The sequence below is a fragment of the Octodon degus genome, unplaced genomic scaffold, assembly GCF_000260255.1.
Source record: "Octodon degus isolate 3935 unplaced genomic scaffold, OctDeg1.0 scaffold00071, whole genome shotgun sequence".
In the NCBI taxonomy this organism is placed as follows: domain Eukaryota; kingdom Metazoa; phylum Chordata; class Mammalia; order Rodentia; family Octodontidae; genus Octodon; species Octodon degus.
In genome coordinates, this window is record NW_004524647.1 from 2450819 (window position 1) to 2476107 (window position 25289).

The following is a 25289-nucleotide window of genomic DNA, read 5'->3' on the forward strand; positions in this document are numbered from 1 at the left end:
GAAACAGTGGGCAGAGAACATAGCCAAGGAATCAGACTCAGAGGAGGTCTCTGGTGGCTAGCTGCCCCACTGTTGAGTATATCTAGGGCACAGCACAGATGACTTACAGCTACGGACTGTGTCCTGGGTGGGTGGGAATGAAAATAGTTATTTCTTGATGTCTAAGGGGAATGTGACCTAGGATGCCCTGGATCCCAAAATCATGGATGCTCTAGTCCCTTAATTGTAGTTTTTGCATACCATCTCTTGCTTATAATGCCTAACATAAATACGATGCAAATAGTTGCTATACTGTGTTTAGGAAAGCATTATGAAAAAATCTGTACATGTTCAGACTGATGGATTTTTTTTTCCTCAGTATTTCTGACCTGTGGTCCATCTGACCTGCAAATGTAGACCCTTCAGATATGGAGGGCTGGCTATACATGCTGGCAAACCCAGTATTCCATAAGCAGGGACTGCACAGCTTTGTCTTAGAGTCCTTGGTTATCGCATCCACAGAATGAGGATAAGATCTACCCAATGAGATTGTTTTTTTTTTTTCTTTTTTTTTTCTGCTATCAAGGATTGAACTCAGGACCCTGCGCTTGCCAGGCAGGCACATGTGCCACTGAGCCATCTCCCGGCCCCCTGATGAGATTGTTGATACTGGTGTTCTGTCATCTGCATTAGGTATGAGTTCTGAGAATGGTGAAGCAAGTGTCTGCCAGGAATCTGAGCCCAGGAACCTTCAAGTTTCTCTTACTTGTATGAACAGTCTAAGGATGATGCTTATAGGATTTCTCACTGTGAGAAAACAATCTGCTACATCTAGTCTTATATTTCCTTGACTTGCTGCTTCTGGTAATCACAACATCTTAGCTACTGTGCTTAAAGGCTATGGGCTAAGGCATCATACACAATGCCTATGGCTGTTACGGAGTAGGGGATAAGTTTCTCTCATAGTGTATTTGAAAGCCTATTGGTAGAGCTGAAGTCATTAAGTGAGGATGGTGACCCAGACTGCTTTGTCTGGGGACAGGAAGCCAAGGGGCCAAATATTCATACCTTTCTGGTAACAGGCAACTTGGGCAGGATAATTTTTAGCTGCCCCTAGTCATAATTTGTGGCGCTTATAGTCCTGCAGCCCAATTCCCATGTACCCTGCTCTCCAGAACTGGGGACCCTAGGAAAGCCAGTGCTATCATGAGATTGTGCAGAGGACAGACAATGGAGGAAAGAGGCACTGCCACTGGAGAAGCAGTCCATCCACAAGACAGCAGTTTCATGTGTTTATTTTGGCAGGAAGGAAATCATTGCAAACCTTGATTGACAATACTCATCCCTGGAAACGTGCACATTCCACATGTAGTATTTCCCAAGTAGTGCTGAACTGTTGATCACATTCAAATGTCTAGCAGGCATCCATAACTACTAGATATCAACTATTGGGAAGGGGTGTCAGTCTGTAGAGAAGCTCCTGGGAGAATGAATCAGGAACAGAAATGATTAGATTTACAATAAAACAGGAAAAGAGGCAGCCAGCCAATTTTGCACAGGTCATTCCAAGTACATCAAGTCATCTGCTCTCCTTACACCATGGCATGCCAGCTGTCCACCACAGCACCTTTAAAAACAGAGGCACAAACATCACGAGTGTTTGACCATAGGGCTGCATGTTTCTGGATTTTATTAGAAAGCCATCTTTAGAATACAAGGTTGTAAAACACTTTCAAGTTATAGACTTACAGATTTCTTTTTTACACCCAACATTCAAATGCTGTCACCATGACAAGTCAGTGTCACCGGGGCATCCTCATGTCCTCAAAGACATCAAAACTGTACCATGTCAAAGGAGCTTCCCCACTAACCATCAACCATGACAGGTGGTGTTTCTTATTAGTATACAAATAACTGTTTATGAAAAACTAGTGTGTGAAACCATAGACCAACACATAGGATTCCACAGCAAATGGAAGACGGAGCATTACCATCATTAGGAATTCTCAGTTACCTCCAACTCAAAGCCTGGCTAGAGATGTGATAACATCATGTCAGATTGGAGCCCATGAGCCTAACTAAGGAATCCTGTCCCATGTCTTAATGTAAAGCACACTTGTCCAGAAGATTACATTTTAACCTCGTACAGAGAGGACCATGAAAACTTAGGCGGTCAGACTTTTCTTTTGGCTAAAGAGTTGGAGTATTTTGGTAATCTGGCAAATATATGGCACAGAGAGTAGCTAATAGGTTTCATTAGGTTTTAAAGCCCACAATTTAATAAAAGTTAAGAATCAAGAACAATACCCGTATTTACCTTTAAGAAACACAAACCCTAAACATATACCTCATTTCTTGGCCTTAATGTTAGAATTCTATTGCTTCATTTACATGTAGATGATTAAAAATATATAGATATAGATATTTTGATTATGTACACAAAGCAGAATCAAGGGTTAAAATAAAAATGGAATTTTGGAGTGTGGTCAAATAAGGTGCACAGATTGCAGAACCCTCAGAGGCTCTGGTGGTCCCCCAAGACATTCTGTGTCTGTGGTGGCAAGGACTGGGTTCCCTCCCCATCAGCTCCACAACAGATTAGTGCAACAGCAGCACAAGGGCACTCACAAAGGTGGGGACTAGTAGGTGAAGAGTCTGGCTCAAGTCTGCCCCATGTTTTCATTCCACCTGACACAAGTGGAACACTGTTCCTGGGCTAGCTTCCCCTGAAACATTCTAGAATTTCATCCTCTCTGCCCCTCTTCTGTGTTGGCCTTCTGTGATGTGCCAACACAGGAGGAACAGATGAAGGTCTAAGGCTCTCATCAGGGCCTAGTTCTGTGTAGACATCAACACATAACAGACACTTGACTGCAACATTCAAGACATTTAAGGCAGCGGGGTCATTTAATGACTGGTTTCCCAAATCAAGGTTTGTGGCATGTGCAATTTGCCATGTAATTGTCATCTGTGGTAATGCCTGGCCAGGGGAAATTTCTGTATTAATCAGCATGTGGATTTCTGGGTTTGGAATACTCAAAATGTTGGGAGACCTTGTTAACCCCCTAAATATTTTTCTTCTGAATGCGCAGGAGTCCACAGACCAAAGTGCTGTTGGGAGGATGGGATTGGCAGCTGGCTTCAGTATTTTGTGAATGAAAGTAATTAAAAAAAGGGAAAAGAAATTTTACTCTGACCTCCAGATCTGAGTCTTGGTAGTGCTCCCACCAGAACTCTGGCTGAAACCCAACCCACAGAAGACTAAGGCAATGGTGCCAACATAAAAGGGTTCTTTTTAATTATTTTGAAGAGCAATACTTTATGAACTGTGTTGTTGTCAAACAAGGAACATGGCACTGCTTAAACATCAAACTGGGAAAGGCTGCAAGGAGAGCCCAGGTTCAGAGGAGGAGCCCTTCTTCCTAGTCTGGAGTCTCTGATCTCGACAGGTTTACCCAGCCTTGGGCTCAAAACAGGCTGTGCTTCTAAGAAGAAGACCAGGGGATGAACATGGGCCATGTTGGCCTAGTGCCTGGTTGAGGTTACAGGTTCTCCAGAGAGAACAGCCAGCTTCTAACAGGATCCGAAGCCAAATGCAGGTTCCAATACACCACACCTGTGTGGTGCTCTGGCCCTTTGCCTTTGTACCCTTCTGCATTTCTGGCAGCAGTACCAGGGAAGGTAGACAGGCAGTACACTCTGCAAGGGGGTGGGACACCTGTTTCTGACCCTGTCCAAGTTTGTAGTTTAGCAGTGAGCATATTCTGAGCATAGGCACAGTGGCAAAGAACAGTGTTAACAGCCGCTGGTCAATTCCATTTGGTGGCAGCGTGGTAGCAGCAAAGAAAATTCCCAAACAGCTCCATGTGTATCCAGCTTTTGGAAAGGAAAGATTTAAAAAATCAATAAACAGGCTTTTTAAAAAATATATATTCAAGGGTTTTAGGGTTTCTTGTAACTGTTCTACCAAAACCAGTAACAACCAAACAAAAAACACACAGAAGTATGGCAGCAGTGTGAAAGCAGAAGTGACACGATGTCATTTTTCAAGAGGAAAATATGACCTCAAGACAAATTTGTCACCATCATAAATCATAATATAAAATAACCTTTTTCCTAAAGTGTTGAGCCACACAACTGCAGATACATTCCAACATGGGTTGTAAATGAGCGGGACAAGGACAGTCACAAAAAACCCCGCATATCTATGGGAGCCTGATCCTGGAACATGCCACAGGTGGTTAGAGCAAAGTTGCACCTGCTGGGAGATAGGCTCCTACAACTCACTCCCTGCCCTTGCTAACTCCCACCCCTCCACACACACATTAACAGGCCCTAGAAAATTGTCGTGTTCATCTTCTTAGAGTATCTAAGACAATAAAAGACTAAAAGATGTCAGAAATACATTGTGTAGAAAAATTAACTCTCAGCTTAAAATAACATTCAGAAAGGCACTTCATCCTGTAGGAAAGATTCTGAGTTGGGTCAGCTGCTCCGAGCTGGGACAGAAGGGAACAGGTTGTCTGCTTAGAAGGGAGGACAGTTCAAAGAAGTCTGATAAGATATCAAGCTTTCCCCCCCCTCCCCCCCTTTTTTTTGTTTTTGGTATGTTTTAAGAAAAGCAAATCCAGTAAAATGCATGTCCCTTTATGAAATTTGTTAAAAGAGTTCATTTTTAAAATAGTTGTTTCTGTTCTTAAAAACAAATCAGGTAGGCATGGCCACATTCTCTCTGTGGCCTGGAGCACAGAGTCTCCTCACTATCAGCTTGAGGGAGCTGACGTCAGGTACATCCCCTGAGGCCAGAGTTCCAGAGTGCACAGGCAGAGGCGGCCCAGGCCAGGGCTACCTAGTGCAGAGTCTGTGCAGCATGCTGTACACGTCGTCCTCACGACTCAGCCCCTCGAAGAAGGGGATGAGGTCCAGCAGCTCTGTGTCCGTCATGTCATCAAACCAGGACTGCACAGGCACCTGAAAGATAGTGCATGGAAGGGGCAGCAGAGCTGCACTCAAGGGATGAGATGTTCCTAACCTAATAGGGGCCTGGGGCTTTTATCATTTTCTTTGGAAAGAAGGACCAGTATCTAGTAATCCATCACCACCACCATCATTTTGTTTGTTCCTCTGTTCTAACCTAGGTCAATTCAAAGCTACATGATTTGGGAGACAAAGGGGGGTAGGGGAGTAAAGTATTTCCAGCCTATGTGCCTGTTTTGTTTTCCAGCCACAGAAACGATGGCCAGTGTGGAATATTACTTGTTTTTTTTTTTTGTGGAACCAGGGATTGAACTCAGGCCCTTATTCTACTGAGCTATCTCCCTGGCCCACTTGTCAGTTTCATAAAAACCCTCTCTCTATTGTACCATATCAGCTTCCTATACATCGGAGTACATTAATCCAGAGGTTACCTGGCAGACACATATACCACGAGCCCATGTGCGGGCACAGAGACTTCCTCTTAGGGGCACTTGCTACATGGCAAACAGAAGTGGAGAATTTCTTCCTGGGCTTAGCAGTCAGCAGGGAAAAAAGTAGAAGTATAAAGTTTCAGGGCATTCTGAAGCCACAATCAAAGCAGTATTTCCCCTTACATTTAGGCCAGAGTTGCACCCAGAGGTACAAACAAGAAATTTGAAAAGAAATTCAAGGAAATCAAAATGGTGTAAAAGTATTCTGAGGGCCGGTGAGATAGCTCAGCAGACTAAGCGCCTGCTTAGGCAAGTGAAGGGACTAGGATTTGATCCTCAGTACCACATGCTGCACCGGCCCCGTCCCCAGGCGTGCTGAGCCAGCCACTAAGACCAGGCATGGTAGCACACCTCAGTAATCCCAGAGCTGGAGAGACAGAAAACAAGAGGATCACCACAAGTCCGAGATATAGAGAGACCCTGTACCAAATACATTAAGACCCCTGTACCAAATAAATTAATTAAAAAAAAAATGTTCTGGCCCTAAATCTAAAGACAATTTAGAAACATAAAAATTCATCGTGTAACACCAAGGAAGCTATCTGAAGGGGATATCTGGCTCAAAGGTAAAAATGTAAGCAACTAAAAGAGTAATAAATGGATTGGATTGCAACAAGTCATGCATGAGCTCCTATTATATGGCACTAAAACTCATTAGATCCTTCTGGAGATTGCCAGTAGGTTAACTCATTAGTCTGAAATTGCAGACTGAAAGAAAAAGAACTAAGACTTTATAGCCTGCCTTTCTTTGCTAAATCTTTTTTTTCTTCGGTACCAGGAATCAAACTCAGGATTTCACATGTGCCAGTCAGGCACTGCCCCACTCAGACATTCAAATTATATTTTAGGATAAACAGTTAATGAAGGCAAGACTGATTAATCTGTCTGTCTGTCTGCCTATAAATTCTGGCCAACAAAGGCAGAAAGAATGATAGGATTTTAGGAATCACCATTTTGTAATTCCTAATGAAATGGCGGATATAAGCAATGATCACTAATATCTGCTATAATTATGAGGTGAAAAGTTATAGTGACAGGATCAGGCTACAAACAGCTCAAACCAGTGATCAACTTTAAATCTTTTAAAGTGAGGACAATCTGACATCACATGCTTCCTTATATAATTCCACAGGATGTATGCAATATCATAAGTAATTGGGCTATGTTTACTACTTGGGGTCCTGAGTTCAATCCCTGGTACCGAAACAAACAAACAAACAAAGTTAAACGGCAAAGAAGTTTAAAAGTGGGAAGAAAGAAAGAGATATTAGGATTACAAAAGAATCAAGAGATATTAACCAAAGCAATTTATGGACTTTCTTAAGATCCTAAATCAAACAATTCAAAAGTGAATGATGGGGACAATATGAACACAAGGTAGGTATTAGACAATATAAGAAACTCAGTTGTACTGGATGTGACAATAGAATTTAAAAATAATCCTTATCTATTAGAGACACACTGCCAAATGTATCATGTTGAGCTTGATTTACTCATTATAATGAACATATATAAATACATTTTGAGTATCTATTCAAATAATGAAGTCATACTAGTTAACTGAATCTAGTTTGAATTCATTTTCTTTCTTTAAATGGACTCAAGAAATGAACTTCTATAGGCTTTGATGAGTCTGAGAAGCCTGTGCCTAGGAGAACCTGAGCTGAGCCTGGTACGGCCACAACTGAGCAGTCAGTGGTCAAAGAGGGCTTGACCAATCTCTTTTCTCCTGGAAATGGGAGGATATCAATTTACTACTCTAAGAACTATACTGACTGGGTAGGTAGACATCGAGACACTACCATGCCCCAGGCAGTTTCATGTAGAAAATGTTTCCACTGTGTGTTGCTCAGACATCATTTTGAGGTGATAAAGTTGACAATCTTATCTGAAGACCTTACTTAAATGTTTTATTCTTGTTTAGGAAACATTTTTATTTTTTTTAATTTATTTTTTTATTTTTTGGTGGAGCCAGGGATTGAACTCAGGCCCTTGTGCTTGTTTGGCAATCACTTATTCTACTGAGCCATCTCCCCGGCCCCCAGGAAATATTTTTGTTGATGGAATCACACGCAAGTGAGTTAACAGGGAGCATGCAGTCCTGGGCAGCAGCTAGCTCTGATGAGTTAATAACAAACAACCCTTTTCCACAACAACACTGTGTGAGTAAAAAGACATGGGCATATTGAGTACTCACCACCTCTGGGCACTGTTCCAAGTGCTTCTTATCTACTGTCAGATTGAATGCTCTAACAATCTTTTGAGATGAGTATTCCTAGAGTTCCTACTTGACAAATGAGGCAACTGAGGTCCAGTGAAGTTAATTAAGTTGGCCAGTGTCATGTAGCTGCTATGTGGCCTCGTTGGGATTTTACCAGGAAAAGACTCAGAGACATTTTTATGTAGGCACCAGCCTGCATTGCAAGCAGCTCGGATGGAGTCCTGTCAGCTCTTTCTTTGAGACTACTTACTGCATTCTCAGGATGAAAGATGTACGAGGCAGGAGAATTGTCAACAATAATCACTTTGCTCAGCTCCCGTCCCAAGCGACTCAGGTCCTTGACATAGTTCCCACGATGAAAGACACAGGATTCTCTGAAGAGTCGAGCCCGGAAAACACCCCAGCGGTCAAGGAGGTCAGCCACAGGGTCTGCATACTGGACAGGTGACACAGTGAAGGTCAGGCACCTAACCTACTATGGCAAGAGCCAGACAACTTTTTCAAGAAGAGATTTAAATAACCACCAAGTGTTTCAGGATGCTGGTTATATTCCATGTACATAAGGAAGCACTAGTTTCTTCCATTTTCCTAACATCCAATCCATCAGAAATTTTTGTCAGTTTCATCTCCAAAAACATCCTGACTCCTTCAGCATCTACCTCTACTGCCCTGCACTAGGGCAGATCTCCAACCTACAGCCTGATAGGCTCTCTTTTGCTGCTGGGCCTCTTTCCCAATTCCTTTATCTTAAGGCTGTCTGAGTGGCCACAATCACATCACTCCCCTATTTAAAATTCTTTACCATCTACTCACTGTACTTGCACTGGACGCACTTACTCTGCCATGAACCTGAGGAATGATGAGGGGGTCATAATTCTGTCAGGGAGGCAGAGAGCACCTACAGAGGCACTGGGAAGGCCAGTAGTGGAATACAAACACAGCAGCCTAGTCCATGGGAAAGTCCTTTCCTTCCCAAGGGCATCCTGAGGGAGGCAGAGTCTTGCCACAGCTGTACCTCTACTGACCACGTAGGATGAGTACTTGGTCACTATTCTGGTGAGGCTAGCCAAGGGCCATGTGGGTAGGCTACAGGGGGTCCATTCTGGACAGGAAAAGATGGTTAATTTCCTCATAATCATAGATACTGGTGTTGGTGACACTCATCTTTCAGGGAAGTACTTGTGTTTCAGTACTCTGGCCAAAGACAAGAATGTGAAGAATGTGGGCCTCTGATATGCAGGGACTCTATCTCTCTTGTCCCCTGCTGAATTCCTAAGTCTAGTACCATTCTAAACAGTAGGTATTAAGTAAATACCTGCTTGGGTTTGGGTGATGAGATACAACAAGGGATCTGTCAGTGTTGGATTCCTGCAGTCTGAGGTTCTGAGTAGCAGGCAAGGAAGCCCACTTGTATCAGTGCTGCTGGCAGGGAACTGAGTTGAACCCAGATTCAAGAGCAGGAGTGACCACCCATGAGCAGGACATGGCATCAGGGAGGGAAGGGGTTGGGAGTCTGCGCTTTGGCTCTGACTGGGCTGAATCAGGCTGGTATAACAGTGAGAAGCAGGTTGCAGAGACAGATGGAGGGGCAGGTGGGAGCAGTCCAGGAAGAGAAACCCAACAAAGATGTTTAAGCGAATGCTGGGAATAATGCCAAGGAAATGTGTTTTCAATTTTGCCAAATCAACAATTCTCAGTCTACTGCCCTAGTGCCATCTTCCAGTTGGTTATTTCTTTGGTTATTATTTCAGATTCCTTAGCATTCCAAGGCACTATGAGAAGATTGATCAAAGCTGCAGCTATAATTCATCTTGGTACCCCAGAGTTAGAAGCCCCAACATACAAAGACTGCTGCATGATTCCTTGGAACAGGTCTAAACAAAGGAAGCTGCTTAACCTAAGCTCCATAAAACTCATTTTGGGGTTCATTCAAAAGTCCTGAGGTGTCCACGAAGATAACTGTGGTACCACCCATAAGTCAAAGCTGTTGGCCCCATGAGAGCCAGTATAGAGTCTGAGTAGAGAAGATATACACCCAAACATATCTGAATCATTTTATCGCTACTAATGTTTATGATACTAAATACTGAACATTAGGTGTATTTATTCTGACAATGCCCAGCATGATTACGTGGAACTTGGCTCAATGAATATCTACTGAGTAAGAGTGAGGTACTATGCTAAACTTTTTCCATGTGCTACTCCATTTAATCCAACTCCATGAGATGCAGGAATTACCCCCAGTTAAAGAAGAAACTGAGGTGCCAGAAGTAACTTACCTGAGATGGCACAGCAAGTCAGGGTAGAATCAGTACCCTCCCCAGCCTATGGCTATGGGAGACGCTTGACACATGTCTTTCACTTGTTCTTCCTACAAAACTGTGTAAGCTAAACCCAAAGAAACAGGAGTTTCTAGCATCTGATTATCATTAATGAGAGGGGTCTTGTGTGCTTACGGCAGTCATCCTTCTGTGGTTACACTGCACATCTTTGTGACTTCCTTGTCTGTGGATAGCTAACTTCAAAAGTCTCCATGTACAACAACTTCAAACATTTGTTCTAAGTGCTCCCTGTTACCCTGGTAACCAGAAGAAGCCTTTCAGACTGGCTGCGTGCACATGGCCTGCATCCATCCCATCTGGGGTAGGAACCTGTCACCATAAAAATAGATTCCCCCACCTTAACAAAGAGCTCTTGACAGATTGGGGGTAGTGTAGAGGGGCTGGGATTCCAGGCTTTGAGTCTGCAGCAGGGAGCAGGACGCACCTTAGCCAAGCTGGCAGTAAAGAGCACACACTCAAAGAGTTGTCCCATTCTCTGGAGGAATTCATCCACATGTGGCCGCTTCAGCACATACACCTGCAAGTGGCAGAAATAGCAAGCTGGTCAGGCATGGCAGCTGCTGGGATGCCTGGGCCTAAATGCCCACTGTAGGAAGAATTGCCGGAGAAGTCTGCCTTCTACTGCCAGGTCTGAGTGTGCTATGCAGAGGTCCAGACTGTATGGTCAGATACAGTATTCCTCCGATCATGCTCCAGGCCTGATTCAGTGCAGATGACACTCCCAAAGGACAAAGAAAAGCTGAAGGTGATGCTGAGGGTCTTGGGAATTTTGAGGGTCAGTGAGTAGAATAGTTGTGCCATGTTTGTATGAACCACTCATTCAATTGCATATGTGTTTCTTGGCATCTGGTATGGGTAAAACTATGGTCTGTACACTGTCCTTTTGGAGGTCTGGCCCTGGCTGACTTCCCAGCAGGTCTGGAATTGTTCCAGCTGCCACCTTCTGCTCTGAATGGTACTTCCTGTTCACCAGAAGGCCCAGGGTAAAAAAAAGCATAGGCCTTGCAAAGCTGCAAAACAGTCTTCCTTGTTAGCCAGGGAGACACCAGTACTTAATACCATGAAGGTTGCTCTACGAGGGCTGTGTCTGGACATTTCCGGGGATGTAAAACCTTCTGGGGCCTAGAAACAAGCCTGTGGAGTCTGTGAGCAGAGGAAACAGAGAGCCTCTCCTAGAATGGCTGGACTCTGTCTACCTTTTTGAGCAGGCTAAGTAAAGCCAGCAGAGCTATAAAACACTCAGATTTTAGCTAAAATGTGGGTTCCTGACTACAGAGCCTGAAGAAATCTGGAGACTGGCAGATGAAAAAGAAGGCAAAGCTGGTGAGAGAACAGAGGAAGTAGAAGGAAGTAGGAACCAATTAAAGCCTGAATAAATTCCATCTAAACTTAGTCACTTCACAAAAATAAATCACTCTTTAGAAATGAATTCAACATATTTACTGAGCTGCAGCTCTATGCACAGCCTGATACAGTTATATAGATGAGTCAAACACAGGCCTTGCCCTTGAAGGGCTCACAGTCTAGAGCAGACACATGCAAAAATGTGTAGAAGTGAACAAGGCATAATGAAAAAAGCATGAGGATAAATTGAAGATAATTAAATTCGCTTTCAAGGGGAGGAAATCACAGAAGGGAACAGTTGGCCTGGACATCAAAGTATGAGTAGGATTTTACCATGCCTATAAGGATAAAAAGAGGCAAATCTCTGAGAGCATAGTATCACATGAAACTTGGAGGCCTAAGAATACCTGACATGTTAGAAAATGGCCAGAGCCCAGCCATCTAGGCAGTAAAAGAAGTTGGGGAGGTGAGGGGTTGGAGAGGAAGTAGCTAAGGATGGTTGTGCACACTGCAATGAGCCTCAAATGGCCTCAAATGGCCCATGGAGCAGGTAGAATAGAGGGGTAATACTGGAGGAGGTCCATATCACATGGAAGGACAGGTTGCTAACAGAGGAATTCTACGTGGTAATACTTTCAATGAGTCAGAAATAGGCACTAAGAAGGATCAGAATTGGTGGGAAACTCATGACTAACCAAGAGTGGGGTGGGCATGAGTCTGAGCCTGAGGGTGGAGGGAGGAGCCAAGAGAATGGGATGGCCTAGAATGGGTGTCAACATGGTTGTAAGGAGGTGGGAAGTTGAGGTGGAGAGTGAAAGGCAGCACTTGTGTGTCTGCAGGGGCTCTCAGCTCCTGCCTTGCCCCTGAGACTTCTCAGTGCTAGTGATAGTAAATGGGTGTGGCCTGTGCTCCTATATCCCCAGGAGCACTATTTCAAAAGCACGCTCTGCTACATGGAAAGGACAAGAGACTGGGGAATTCTGGCGTTGGTGCCTCTGGCAGAGAGGAGGGTCCTTGGCCCAGATGCCGGCGTCCAGGCCCGCGTCCCCGTGCAAGTAACCAAGAATAGGCCCATTGGGACCTACACAGCCTATCCTGGATTACTTGAACGAGGCCACGGCCTTCGCCAGGGCCTTGCTCCTCCTGCTCTTGGCGCCTGTGGCTTTCTTCCACCAGGAGGGTTTGGATCCCAGCCCTGGGCCCTGAGGTGTTCAAGGGAATCAAAGCAGTTAGACGGAGTCTGGGAGAGTTGGGGTGGCTCCTAAAGGTGGGTTATGCTCCCAGCTATGTGGTTTGAAAGATTGTTCTCTTAATGCTTGCCATGCCATCGGGCAGCTCTCCTTTGTCTCCTCAAAAGCACTCTCTAGCATGAGTCAAGGTAATAAACACAGAAGCCTTAACTGGTTCACAGATGCTAACTTAATTTAGTTGATACTTTTGCCAATGTTAAATGCCCAGGTACTTGCAGTACTGGCTCTATGATGGCTTTTAAAAAGATGGGAGTATAGAGGTGCTATGGATAAAACTGCTTTTTCCAGGGACTGGCAGGATCCCCAGCAAACAGGGCAGAAAGCAGAGTAGGCAGGGGAAAGGCAGAGGACCTGAGTATCAGGGAAAGAGTCCTGGGCCAGAAGGCATTAGACTAGAATTTTCATCTCAATTCTTCCCATTGTATCACCCTAAGCCAACCCTTTCCCTGGCTAAGCTTCAATTTCTTTATCTGGGCAGTGAGGCGATTAGACCATCTGATGTCCAAGGCTGAGACAGTTGTAAGCTCAGCACTTGAGAGCCACTGACATTATTCAGGAAAGACATCTAACTGTGGCCCAAATATTACAAGAGGTTTTCCTTCTTAGGCTACAAAGGCAGATACTTTCTCTTTAAGACCTTGGAGTTGACAAGAAAATGGTGAGCTCATCCCTGCATAAAACCTGACAAAAGCTACTCCTCTAATCTCCAAGGCTAATTCCTACAATGTTTCCAATGTGTTCATAAATACAGCTATTTATGGAAGAGCTTCATGCAGATAAGGAAAAAAATCAGAAAGAACAAAGATGATGCACACCAGTTGACTGTGGTGTATTTATTTGTAGTAGTCTGCTGATCTAAAAGCTCATACCTCTTTTCCTTTTCCTTTGGGGGTTAAGTATTTGCTAAAAAATCACTGTAGAAAATCATGCAGTAATGGTAAGATTAGTCTGGAGCAGCTGGCATTAGAAATGCACACCTTTCCCCAAGAATCCACCATAAGAGAGGGACTTGTGGCATTTTCCTGCTGCCTGCTAGGAGAGCAGCTGAAAGCAATTATATAAGGAAGTTAATTAGACCACCAAGCTAAATCAGTTGGGAATACAGAAACTTTTAAAGAAAGCATCAAATCAAAGAACTATTTGAACTATTCTAATATTTATGAAAATACAGTTTAACTTATAAACTCAGTATAAAACAAATTCGTGAGTGGGGGGAAAAGAAAAATTGTATTTATTATATGCAATCTGCCTCTTTTTGACTGAATAAAATTATCATTGAAATGGGAATTCAGAAGTGAAGTTCACATGAAATATAATGATTAAAAATGCTCATTGCAGGCTGTGAATGGTGGCACATGCCTATAATCCCAGCACTTGGGAGGCTGAGGCAAGAGGATCACCATGAGTTCAAGGTCAGCCTGGGGTACATAGTGAGTTCAAAGCTAGCCTGATCTATATAGCAAGATCAAGCTAACAAGATTTGTCTCCAAACAAACAAACAAAATTCTCATTGCAATTCAAATTTTGCTTTGCTGGGGAGATAGTTCAGTGGCATAAGCATCTGCCTGGCAAGGACAAGGTCCTGTGTTCAATCCCTGGTACCAAAAAAAAATTTTTTTTTTTGCTTTGATTCCTTACCTGATGTATAGTCCCATCGATTTCAACCGGAACAATAAAATCAGCATTACTAATAGGCTAGAGAGAAAAGAAACTATAATTAATATATCTGAAAGAAAAAGGTAAAATTGGAAATCTTAGCAAGAAAAAGGCTTGCCTAGATCAATGTTTTGACAATTTGATAAAACAGTTCAGGAGAAGGAGGGTTGAAGCATGCCTGGGTTCTCTGAAAAAAGCACAAGCAGGAGAGCACATTCTTTTCTTTTCTGAATGTTGTGATGTTTGCAGCATCCTAGTCCAACCTCTTCATTACCTGCCTGGCCTCTACCACAAAAAGTGGCACAGCCTGGGAGCAAACAGCATGCCTCGGAAAATGTAACTCTTGCCCAGCATCCTGCTAGGACAAGAACCAATACTGGCTACCAGGGGAAGATGAGGGCGCAATGGCCATGAGCCAGTGCTACTGGGAAGACAACCAGAATGTGGATCCTCAGTGTGGATGACTAGGTAGAAGATACTGTGCAAACAGACCCACAGCGGGGCCAAATACACATGGAGAAGTTGGATGTCCCAGGATTCCACCTGGAGCAGGCTTTCTCTCTCTAGTCTTCAGTACCTCTCTTCCACAGTTATAGTAAGGGGTCTGATGAATTCCCAAACCTCTATCTAGTCCTGAAAATAAGTGATCTTAAGCTTTGACTGGTAGCCTGGTACCATCTCCTCCTGCCTTGAGGTTGCAGTGGGAGAGAAAACCAGCCCTCTCTTTATGCTACTCTAAGAAACACAATACCCAGCATATCCACAAGTTTTTAGAATGTGAAAACAATTCTTTCAAATACTAGTAACATTTAAAAATCAAATGACTCTTCATAGTCACCATGTTTTCTTTTTTTTTTACTTTTTTACTATATTTTCATAATAAATCTTACATGGAGGTCTAAATAGAATTCCACAAATTAGTAGAAAATCACTTAAATGAATAGGCTCAACAAAATAATCAGTCTGGAAATCTTCGGAACAAGAGGAAAGATGGAATGAAAAGGTATGTGTGGCAATCACTGGATAAGTACTCTTCTCGTGGGGTATGGAGTTTGGTCAGACTTTGAACTGTGATCTGTATTACTCTACATACAGACATTCTTCATTGATGTATAAGCTCAAAAATGTAGAAAATGCTAGGGTGTAAAGCCATTACTAAAAATTCAGCTGTAAGAATGCTACAGAGGCTTAAGATTATAATTTACTCAGGATTGGAAGACAAGGTTGGGCTCAATATTTTATAATTTTACAACAAAATTACAGAATCATGCTAAAGGAGAAAAAATAAAAAGAAGGAGGAAGGAAGAAATTCTCACAGGGCACTGAACTGTGAAATAATATTCTACAAAGTATACAACCACTTCCCAGTTTCTAGCAAGCACCATTCTTAACCTCACATGCTGCTATAAAAGAGGGCATGCTAAAGGCAGGGCTCTTAACCTTGGGTCCACAAGCCTGTATTTCATACAGTTGTACATGTTCACAGGAAGGGGTTCACAGCTTTCAGATTCTCGGAACACTCTGAAATGCCCAGAATATTAGAGATCATACACTACAAAATAATTACTTGCAAATGTAGGCAGGATAGGTAAAGGAAGAAATAAAGAAACACTTTACAGCTGTTGCACTGATAGTCTTTGAGCAGTCCCTGGAGACACAGTAGCTACCAAAGCTTAGCCTGTAGAGCAAGGATCCCTCAGTACCCGTGGGCAGTGTGGTCAGCATTACCTACACTCCCAGAGCTATTCGGGAGGATGGTCTTGATGGTGCAAGAGCAACTGATCCTTGTTCTAAATGGCTATGCCCCACAAGAACTAGAAAAAAGCCCAACTTGCCCCGGAGGAAAATGCTTCCAGTGCTGTCCAGTGATGGGCTGGCACACAAGGCCACTCTAGCCCCAGGACCAACAGTGGAAAGGCCAACCCAAGGAGTGCTGGGGAATGAAGAAGTCCCTGCATACCCCAGGACCAGAAGGCCATTTCTCACTGCTAGTGGTCAGTGTTATTCCTCCTTCATTTTCCAAAGGACTCAAAGACAACTTCCTGGCCTTGTCCTGTCAAAGAACGTCTCTGCTCAGTGAGAAGTAGGCACAAAGAAGGATGTTTCTGGCAGGAAGGTGTTCAGGCAAATTTGATGGGTCTTCTGCTGTCATACAACCTGCCAGGAATGACAAGGGTTCATATGAGACACATAGCCCATCACAGATGGTGCCTTTCATGTCTCTCAGAAGAGTAAAGGGAGTGCCAGGCTGAGGTACAGTATAGCTAGCCAGTAATAATAGAGCAGTTCCATCACCAGAAGTACTCAAGGAAAACAGGACCAGGATTTTAAATACTTGTTGCTTCTCCTCAACACAACAATATCTGATTTCTAAACTTTTTCATCACCTGCCTATTTTAAACTATTCCATTTAAAAAAATGATTATATCATCTTTTAATAGTGTAGCCATCATTGCTCTTGCATGGAGGCCCTCTGGTAATCTGTCATTCTAACTGGGGGAAATGGGCAGTGGACAAGGGAGAGGAAGGACTGAGGTTCTCTTTGACACCGCTGCAGCTTTGTCTTTCATTCAATACAGCACAGAAGCGGGCACTTACTTAGCTGTGAAACATTAAAAAAATTTCACATCAATCTCTTGTCATGAAAATAATCAGAATAAATGGCTGAATCTGCTCAGATGTGACCAACTCCAGGAGACTTCTTCAGAGTTGTACATCTTTTAAAAACTGATTTGGGAACATATCTGTGATAGCAAGGAGCCTGACAATTTCTACAAGTGCCCTCTCTGTCCCTCCCTATAAAACACAAGGTACTATGATTACCTTGACAAAAGTCATGGGACAAATGATTGTCTGGGCACCTAAAAAGTATTTCTAGAAAGTTTAGTGCTGAAAACGCAAACCTAGTAAGTAAAACCAGGTCTCAAATGATATTGGTGCCCTAGCACTTTCTTTTCCAAACTAAAATGTTAATAATCAACTTTTTTAGTTAATATCCACTTGGGTTAATAAACAGCTATTACTGGAATAACTTTATGAAGACTAAAGCCATACCAACAACCACAAGGTGTCATTCTCTCTCTCTCTCTTTTAAAACAGTCTTCCCATGTAGTTCAGGCTGACCTTGAGCTCACTACATAGCACAGGCTGCCCTCAAATTCAAGGTGATTCTTTTGCCTCCACCAATGGGATGCTGGGATTACAGGTGTGCACCACACACCTAGCTGATCTTATTCTTTTTCCTTTTCAATACAATTGTTATCAAATCACAAAGACCACAGAGTGCTCTTTATGTAGATTTACCTTAAATGAACTGTGCACCAGTGTTTCATCTAAATCAATGACCACACATTTCTTTCCATAGTCAAGCACCGTCACCTCTGGAAGGAGGTATTTAGCTGGTGGCTAAAGAGGAAAAAAGTATTATTACCTCTATGTAAGAGACAAACCAATTCCCTTAATCACTGTATTATGTTAATGAACATATAAATGAAAGCAAACATTTAATATCTGATAAAGTACATCATATAATTTTTATTAAGAACAATAGTAACATGTAGTTTCCAACTGAGGTTTTACCAGAGAAGTATTCTCTTTTCAATAGCTGGCTTCTTCATTTTTTATATTCCTTTAAATTGAATACTACTCAATGATCAAAGATCAATTTTGGACTTAAACTGATTCAATAGTGAACATAAACAGGCAGTGCGCAGTTAGGTAAATTTCCAAGTACAATCATCACCAAAGCAGAGAAGGGCTGTCCAGGAAGTGGCTACATGTAGGGAGCAATAGTCAAACTCTCAAGGGTCTCCCTCTACTTAGTGTGTGTGCTTCATTTTTTCTAATGCATTTCCAGAAGAAAAAAAACCTGAAGGCCTTCAAGTCCCTCAGCTTTAACTAAAGCTGGCCATGCAGTCCTCCCTGACCCTGCAGCACTGGCAAGGCAGAAGGATGTGCCTTAAAAACAATGCAATTTGGGGAGGTAGAAAAGTCTTTCATCAATAAACTAGTGAATCAGCAGCTCAGTTTTTATATAACAAAATAAGTCTGAAAGAAGTTGTATCAAAAAGTGTTTTAAAAGGTATAAACAGCAAGCAAGGGAACAAAATAGAGGACTGGGATTATTTCTAACTTTGGGTCACAGCTGAATATGACCAGCATAAAATTTTAAATTTTTACTAAATAACTATGTGAGAAAAATACATTTTCATAGTAAAAAATATAGGATGCAAGAATAAAAACACCAATTATTTCCTTTTCTATGTCCTTTCTTTTTAGTCTAGTTATACCTATGCAGTTCTTCCCCTTTGATTATGTATTAGTGAAATAACATTTTAATTTGGTAGTTTAATTACTCTAGAAATTTTATCCATAGCATACCTGCAATCCTCAAAAATAGGGCCAGAGTGGACTCAGTTATTTTTCAAGCCCTAGAATAAAAATTACTTTAACATATTTAAACCACACTTTGCATTCTTTTATTTAAAAGGGGAAAATATCCTCACATACAGAAGAGAAAAAAGACAGAGAAGAATGAGAATTCTGTTAGTTAATTTACTGATTTTTCATTGGTGCTACAGAGAACAAGACCAGGCCACAGGGCAATGGGCAAGAAAGGGTCTTTTAATTTCCTACTTGTTTCTCAAATACAGAGCTTCTCTGACAGATAATCTTTAGATTAATACAAATTCTTCAGTCTAAGTAAAAGTTCTGTTGGATAGTCATGTCCTGGGAAATGCAAGGATGCTAGAAAATTATACTAGTGCTTTATTATTCCAATTGATCTGTTCTGATGATGCTTGAATCATTAACTCAAAAATGTTCTCAATCAAATTTTCTGAGTCCATCATTAAAGCTCAAGAATAAGAGAAATATCATGATGATCTAGAAGTGCCTTTTAAAAATGTAAAATCACTTACTCAAATGTGCATAGGGAATTATAGGGAGTAGTGAAGCAGAAATCTTTGGCAGACGAGGGGAGAGGGGATAATGGTTTGCCACTAAAGAACTGAAAGTACAATATTCACTGTACTTTTCTTCCTAGGATCATCTGAAATTTTGTACCCCTGGCAGTACCATGGCAAATGTGAACAGTGAACACTGAAGTTACTTTCTGTGCAGCACTTGTCCTACTAACCCTCCTAAACCTTAAAGATTTAGTACTTCTCTTGGTACTAAATCTTTAATGATAATCTGGATGGCTGACTTCTTAGTTTAAGATTTCTCTGGATCAGGGTCTGTATACTGTGCCCCTGCAAGCCAGAGTTTAAGCAGAAACCTTAGAGCCTAAACATGGGAAATTCCAGACTTTTATTACAAGGCTTAAGCAAGTAGCACTGAAATTTAACTGTTAAAACTAATTCCTTTCTATTAGCACTTTAATGACTCAGCTACATCACCAACATTGAGTTTGTGAGCACCACTGTGATATGTGACTTCAATGAGTGTGTGAACAGCTTCCGTGGCATTTCTTATCCAATTATCAGCCTTTAAATGAACACACCTCAAACCACTAGCACTTCAATTTTGGGGGTGTCCAAATTCCTATCTTACCTGACTTTTGCCCAACAGCCCACAAACTTTCCTATGGAGGAAGATCCAAAATCCCAGCATATAGTCAGAAACAAGTGCTACTAACTGGAACTTTCATCAGTACATACAGAAAGATGTCATTTGCAATATTTATGTCAAAGAGGACTACTCAATAAATGGTGCTAGGGCAAATGAGTACCCACTTGAAAAAGAAAAAATGCTGGACTGCTACTTCATGGCTTCCATCAACTGCATTCCTTGATCAAAGATTTACATTTAATAATGAAAAAATATTAGAAGAAAATATGGGTCATGGTTGTAGAACAGGGAGATCTTTCTAAGCATAAAATCTAACAGCATAAAGCATGAAATTAATATATTAATATTAAAATTCAAATTTCATTGTGGCCAAAATAATTACAGGCAAAAAGACACGTAATAAACTGGGGAGAAAGCACTAATTTCCTTAACATTTTTTTTAAAGATAAATTATAAAATTTAGATGAAGAGGGCAGAAAGAAAAAGTGTGGTCAATGAATATGTGAAAAGTTGCAGATATTCATGAAAAAACATAACTTCAAAGCAATAAATCTATACTATTCTTTACATTTTGATAGCAAAGATTAAAACACTTGATAAATTCCTGAAGTGAGATAATGGGGAAATCTTGTAGGCTTTTCATGGGAATGTTAATTAAGCATAGGTCTTTAGAGGACAATTTGCCTTTGCTGTTCCAACAATGGAGAATAGATCCCTTGACCTAGCATTTCTACAATTAGGATCTGATCACACAGAACCATCACACAACTCTATATACACACAAGTATAACAACATTCTTTGTGTGTGTGTGTGTGTGTGTGTGTGTGTGTGTGTGTGTGTGTGTGGTACCAGGGCTTGAACTCAAGAGCTTGCACTTGCCTGGCAAGCGCTTATTCTATTGAACTACTGCCTCGGTCCCATAACAACATTCTTAAAAGCAGTATTTTGTTAACAGTGCACAAATAGAAACAAAGAAAATGCTGTCAAGGACATGTAAAACACGGTATACATACATGTAATAATATTTGGAAAGATGTTTAAGCCATCTTGTTAAAAGCAATTTGCAGAATGGTGAATATCACACAATTTCATTTGTGTCAATATGTTTGTGTTCGGAAATTTTTCTGAAAAGGTATAACATAATAAAAGTAGTTATTCTAAGTAGTAAGAATAAGTTGGAGGATTTTTTTTCTACTTTAGTATTTCAGCATTTTATTTTATTTTCTTATTTGGTACAGGGTCTCACTACGTAGCTTGGACTCCTAGTGATTCTCCTGTCTCAATCTCCCCAATGCTGGGATTACAGGTGTGCACCAACATACCTGGTTTCAGAGGCTGGCATGGCTTTTGGGGCCGGCACAACATGTGGTGGTACCAGGGATCAAACACCAGATCCTGGTGCTTGCCAGGCAGGAACTTATACCACTTAGCTATCTCGCCAGCCTAATTTTTCAGCATTTTAAAATAAACCATGAGCTTGAACTGTTTAAGGAAAGAGTTTAAAGATTAAGCCTATCTCTTTTGGTACCAAAAGAGTACCACATGGAAAAAAAATAGGGGGAGTGAGTGGCAGAGAGGGAGGACTTTGGTTGGAGCTGCTGTGGGTACCCACAGTTCAGAGGCATCTTCACCTTCAGGGCCAAGGAAAGGCTGGAGGACTTGATTTGGAGCTTCAACACCAGCCCAGAATTCTAGTCCAGTAATAGTACTCCAAGCTCTCAACTGTTTCACACACTGACCAGATCCTCCTCTGGCCCAAGGCCAGGATCATTCTGCTCATGTGACTTAGAAAACTGGCATATGGGTGCAGATTTCTGTGGGAATCTCAAGACTTGACTTCCAGGGCTGAGCTGGCTGCAAATGGACTTGGGTTCAGTCCTAAGCAGAGTGGAGATTACACTAAGCTTATGAGCAGAACTGCTTTTCTACAGATTATCATTCAAAGGTAAAAATTACTTTTGTAAAGTTCAGCTTTTTCATAGACAGTTCAAAGATTTGCATGTCCTCATTCAGTGTCTTACATGTAGGAGACAGAAGTTTATTAATCTAACACAAATATATTACACAATGAACCTTCTCCTTATCTACTTTATTCTGGAATTGTATACATGGCTAGGTCTCAATTTGTAGGAAAAGGGTCCATTTCCTTGGTGGGTTTATACTGATTGGCAAATGCTTTCATTTGGTACTTAACTTTTTGCATGGATATGAATTAACTGTGAGAAGAAACTGAAAATGCATGTGCAGCAATTTAAATGACCAAGGTTATCCAAGCAGCTGTTTGCTGTGCTAATAAATATCTGGGAGCTCATGACCACCACTATGAACATTTCTTGTAATTGTAGAGGTCAAAAGCAACTTGTATTAATCTCATGATATCTCAAAAAATTTAATATTAACACATTTATACAAGTTTTTCTTTCCCTGACACGTGTATACATTTTTGGGGGGTAAACTCTGCATATAAAATTATTCTGTACCAAAGACAAAACAAAGTCCTCTGATGTGAGCTTCAGTGGACACTTCCCTTACACACTGGTGAGATACTGCCTGCACTTCCTGACTGCTCTTTCTGTTCTAAGCCAGTTCCCTCAACACAGCACAGTCCCCAGATACACTGGAAGGATCACTACACAAACTCCTACAACCTACAAGTCAAGTAGGAGGGTCAAGTTTTGAGAAAAATAAAGTTCTCAAAACTTTTATGAGCTAGCTGTAAGTGCCATGCACTACTAAAGTCTTGAAACCTACTCCTTTCAATGTAGGATTGCTGTGTCTCTTGGATGTTCTAAAGTCCTAAGAAAGAAAAATGACCAGATTTGAGTGAGATAATTTGAATCGCCATCATTGTAGCCTAAAATATCAATTTACGGGCTTATTTGTAAACCTAAATCCTTCCCTAAAGACACAGGACTGTGTGAAAGGTCTTTTCTGATGGACATCTCCACTACCTAGTTCCCTAGGAATTAGGCCCCCAGCTGCTGCTGGCTGCATAGTTTCAAGCTTGATGGCTCTGCTGGCTGAGCAGATGGAAGAGAAATGCTACAGCTTACATCTAAGTACCCCCCAAGAGCCTCATGAACTCATACAGGGTTTTGCATGGTGACCATGTTCATTATAGAGCCATGGCGTAGAAAGATTTCTTTTCTTCCTTGGCTCCTCCTTTCCTCCTCTGCTTCCTTCCCATCATGTTCCTTGGCTAGTTCTGTCCTGGAGCCAGCAGACTAGGGACTCAAATGTGAGCCAAAATAAGCTTCTCATTGCAAGTGTCAAATATTTTGTTCTAGTGATGAGAAAAGTGACTAAAAGGAAACCGGAGACAGTGGACAGTAGATTGCTGGGAACACTGGTTCAACTTCTTTCTTCAATTTCAAGGCTGAAAACAGAAGTGGGGTGGTCCAGGGAATGTCTAGCAGATGCAACTGCAGAACCCATGGAGTGAAGCTGGTGGTACAATTTCAGGGAGGCTACTTAAAAGTAATTTCTCTGATGTCAGTGCTATAGCTAAGCTACTGATATCATTAAACAAGCAACTTAATCCACTATAACTGAATCTACTGCAAAGAACCATTGTTTGGGAAATCTATGGTGTTATACAGAGTTGGGGCAATGATGCTAAGGCAAGGCAGGAAAGCTCTACGTTACCTCAGTTTATTAAGACGTGGAGACCTTCCCCCAGAGAAAGAAAACTGTCTGTATACACAACTTCCAGCTCATAATGTAAAGTGTAGCTTCATTTTTGCTTTTAACAAAACAGAGCTATTGATATCATACAATAAAACTCAACATAAGCAAGAACATTTTTAAAAAAAATATTTTTCTTTTTTACATTACTAGGCCCAAAGCCACAAATTCTATGAATGTTTCAATAAAAATTTGAAATACATACACTTGGTATGGGAATAACCTGCCTCTGGTCACCCTGAGAAAAAGAAAAAAAAAAAAAAAAAAAAAAAAAAAAAAAAAAAAAAACATTGTCAGGTTTGAAAAGAAAGACATCATATACTTAAGAGAAACTTTCAAGTACTCTCCAGCACAGCAACCATGTGACTTCCCGTTCTTCCTACCTTAAGAGGAGTTTAATGAGAAGGAACCCAAGACCTTCCACAAGCTGGACCTAGACTCCTGCAGCCTCCTATTCTCCCCTTTCCCCAATAGCGCAGGTTGGGCTCCTGAGGCTCAGGTCTTAATCATTGATGTAGTACTTCCTTTACTAAATCTCAGGAATTTAATCCTTCATTTACAAATAACAAAAGCTCATATTTTACTTTGATTCTTGATTCTAATAATTGATTTGTTTCTTGTTTTAAGCAAGTATTTCCCTGAAAAGACTAAGTCAAGGGAGTCAAAGTCACGTGATCATAAGGAATACTCTTATCACCTCAGGTCCTCTTCTAGGGAAGTACAGAGAAGATGAGACAGGGCAAGGTACAAAAAGTTCCCTCCCTAGGCACAGGCATGGCAATGATTCTGAATACAGGAAAATAGAACCTGTATTCATGATGAGTATTAAGAAAATTCAGGCTACTGGGAAGTTTGGCTCCAAATTCCAGCCAATTTCTCATCTTCAAACACCAGCCAAATTGGCTGACAGAAATTTCATTTTTGTACCAATAAATGCTAATGAAAGAATAAATTTTACCAAGCATTTCCATTTTGTGAATTTTACCTTTTTCAAATGATCTGAATGGAAGACATACTGCTTCATACCTCAACATTAAAGGATTAGTGAAAAGAAGTGCCCACTGGTACTGGGGAAGATGACCACTGAGGAGTCTCACATGAAGGCCAGACTTGATGGTTGGCAATGGCAGATGGTTGATACTTGTCTGAGCTCTGCTCTGACTCTAAGAGCCTCTTACTATCTCTGTGTTTATATCTGGGCTCTAGTCACTGTCTCTTCCTTGTAACAGCAACCATTTATCTCCTCTTGAGATGATCTTTAGGCCCTTTACTCTGTCAGGAGACTTGGGACTCAAGCTGCCTTCTAACATTAGTCTGGGCAAAATTGTGTTCTTCCCTAATGGGAAGGCATAATCTAATCAAGTCCAAATTTCTAAGAATTTGAATAGAATTTCAGAAGGCCCTAAATAATGATATTCCCAACCTTTGGACCCAGGAACAGGTCACTCCTCTTGGTGGACAAGATTTTATCCAGAAGCCCCTAAGCATGGAGGACACTCTGGGTCGAATGAATGTGTTGAGTCTGTCCTGTATACTGCAGGAAGCTTAATAGCATCCTGAAACTCTACCTGCAGTAGGATCCCCTGCCAGCAATGACAACCAAGGTTCTAGGCACAGCCAAATATAAATCCAGAGGACAAATTCATCCCCAGTTGAGAAGCACTGCTTTAGTGACACTGCAGACAGTTCTTACATATGTGTACCTTCTGAACCATATTTCTTTTTTTTTTTTTTTTTTTTTTTAATTTTTTTGAGAGAGAGAGAGAGAGAAAG

General features: G+C 41.5%; 1 protein-coding gene across 2 annotated transcripts in view; it reads right to left on the reverse strand.

The window, feature by feature from the left end:
- Nucleotides 1-1633: 1633 nt before the first annotated feature.
- Ctdspl (CTD small phosphatase like) overlaps nt 1634-25289 on the reverse strand; it is a 132660-nt gene continuing 109004 nt past the window's right edge. The window contains exons 3-8 of one of the 2 annotated variants that reach the window (XM_004635241.2): nt 23722-23754; nt 17564-17665; nt 14243-14299; nt 10435-10527; nt 7919-8104; nt 1634-4950 (exon numbers count right to left, since the gene is read on the reverse strand). In XM_004635241.2, the coding sequence (XP_004635298.1) occupies nt 4825-4950; nt 7919-8104; nt 10435-10527; nt 14243-14299; nt 17564-17665; nt 23722-23754 (597 nt within the window). In that variant the 3' untranslated portion in view covers nt 1634-4824. The remainder of the gene's footprint in view (nt 4951-7918; nt 8105-10434; nt 10528-14242; nt 14300-17563; nt 17666-23721; nt 23755-25289) is intronic. The other variant, XM_004635242.2, reaches the window with a different exon arrangement.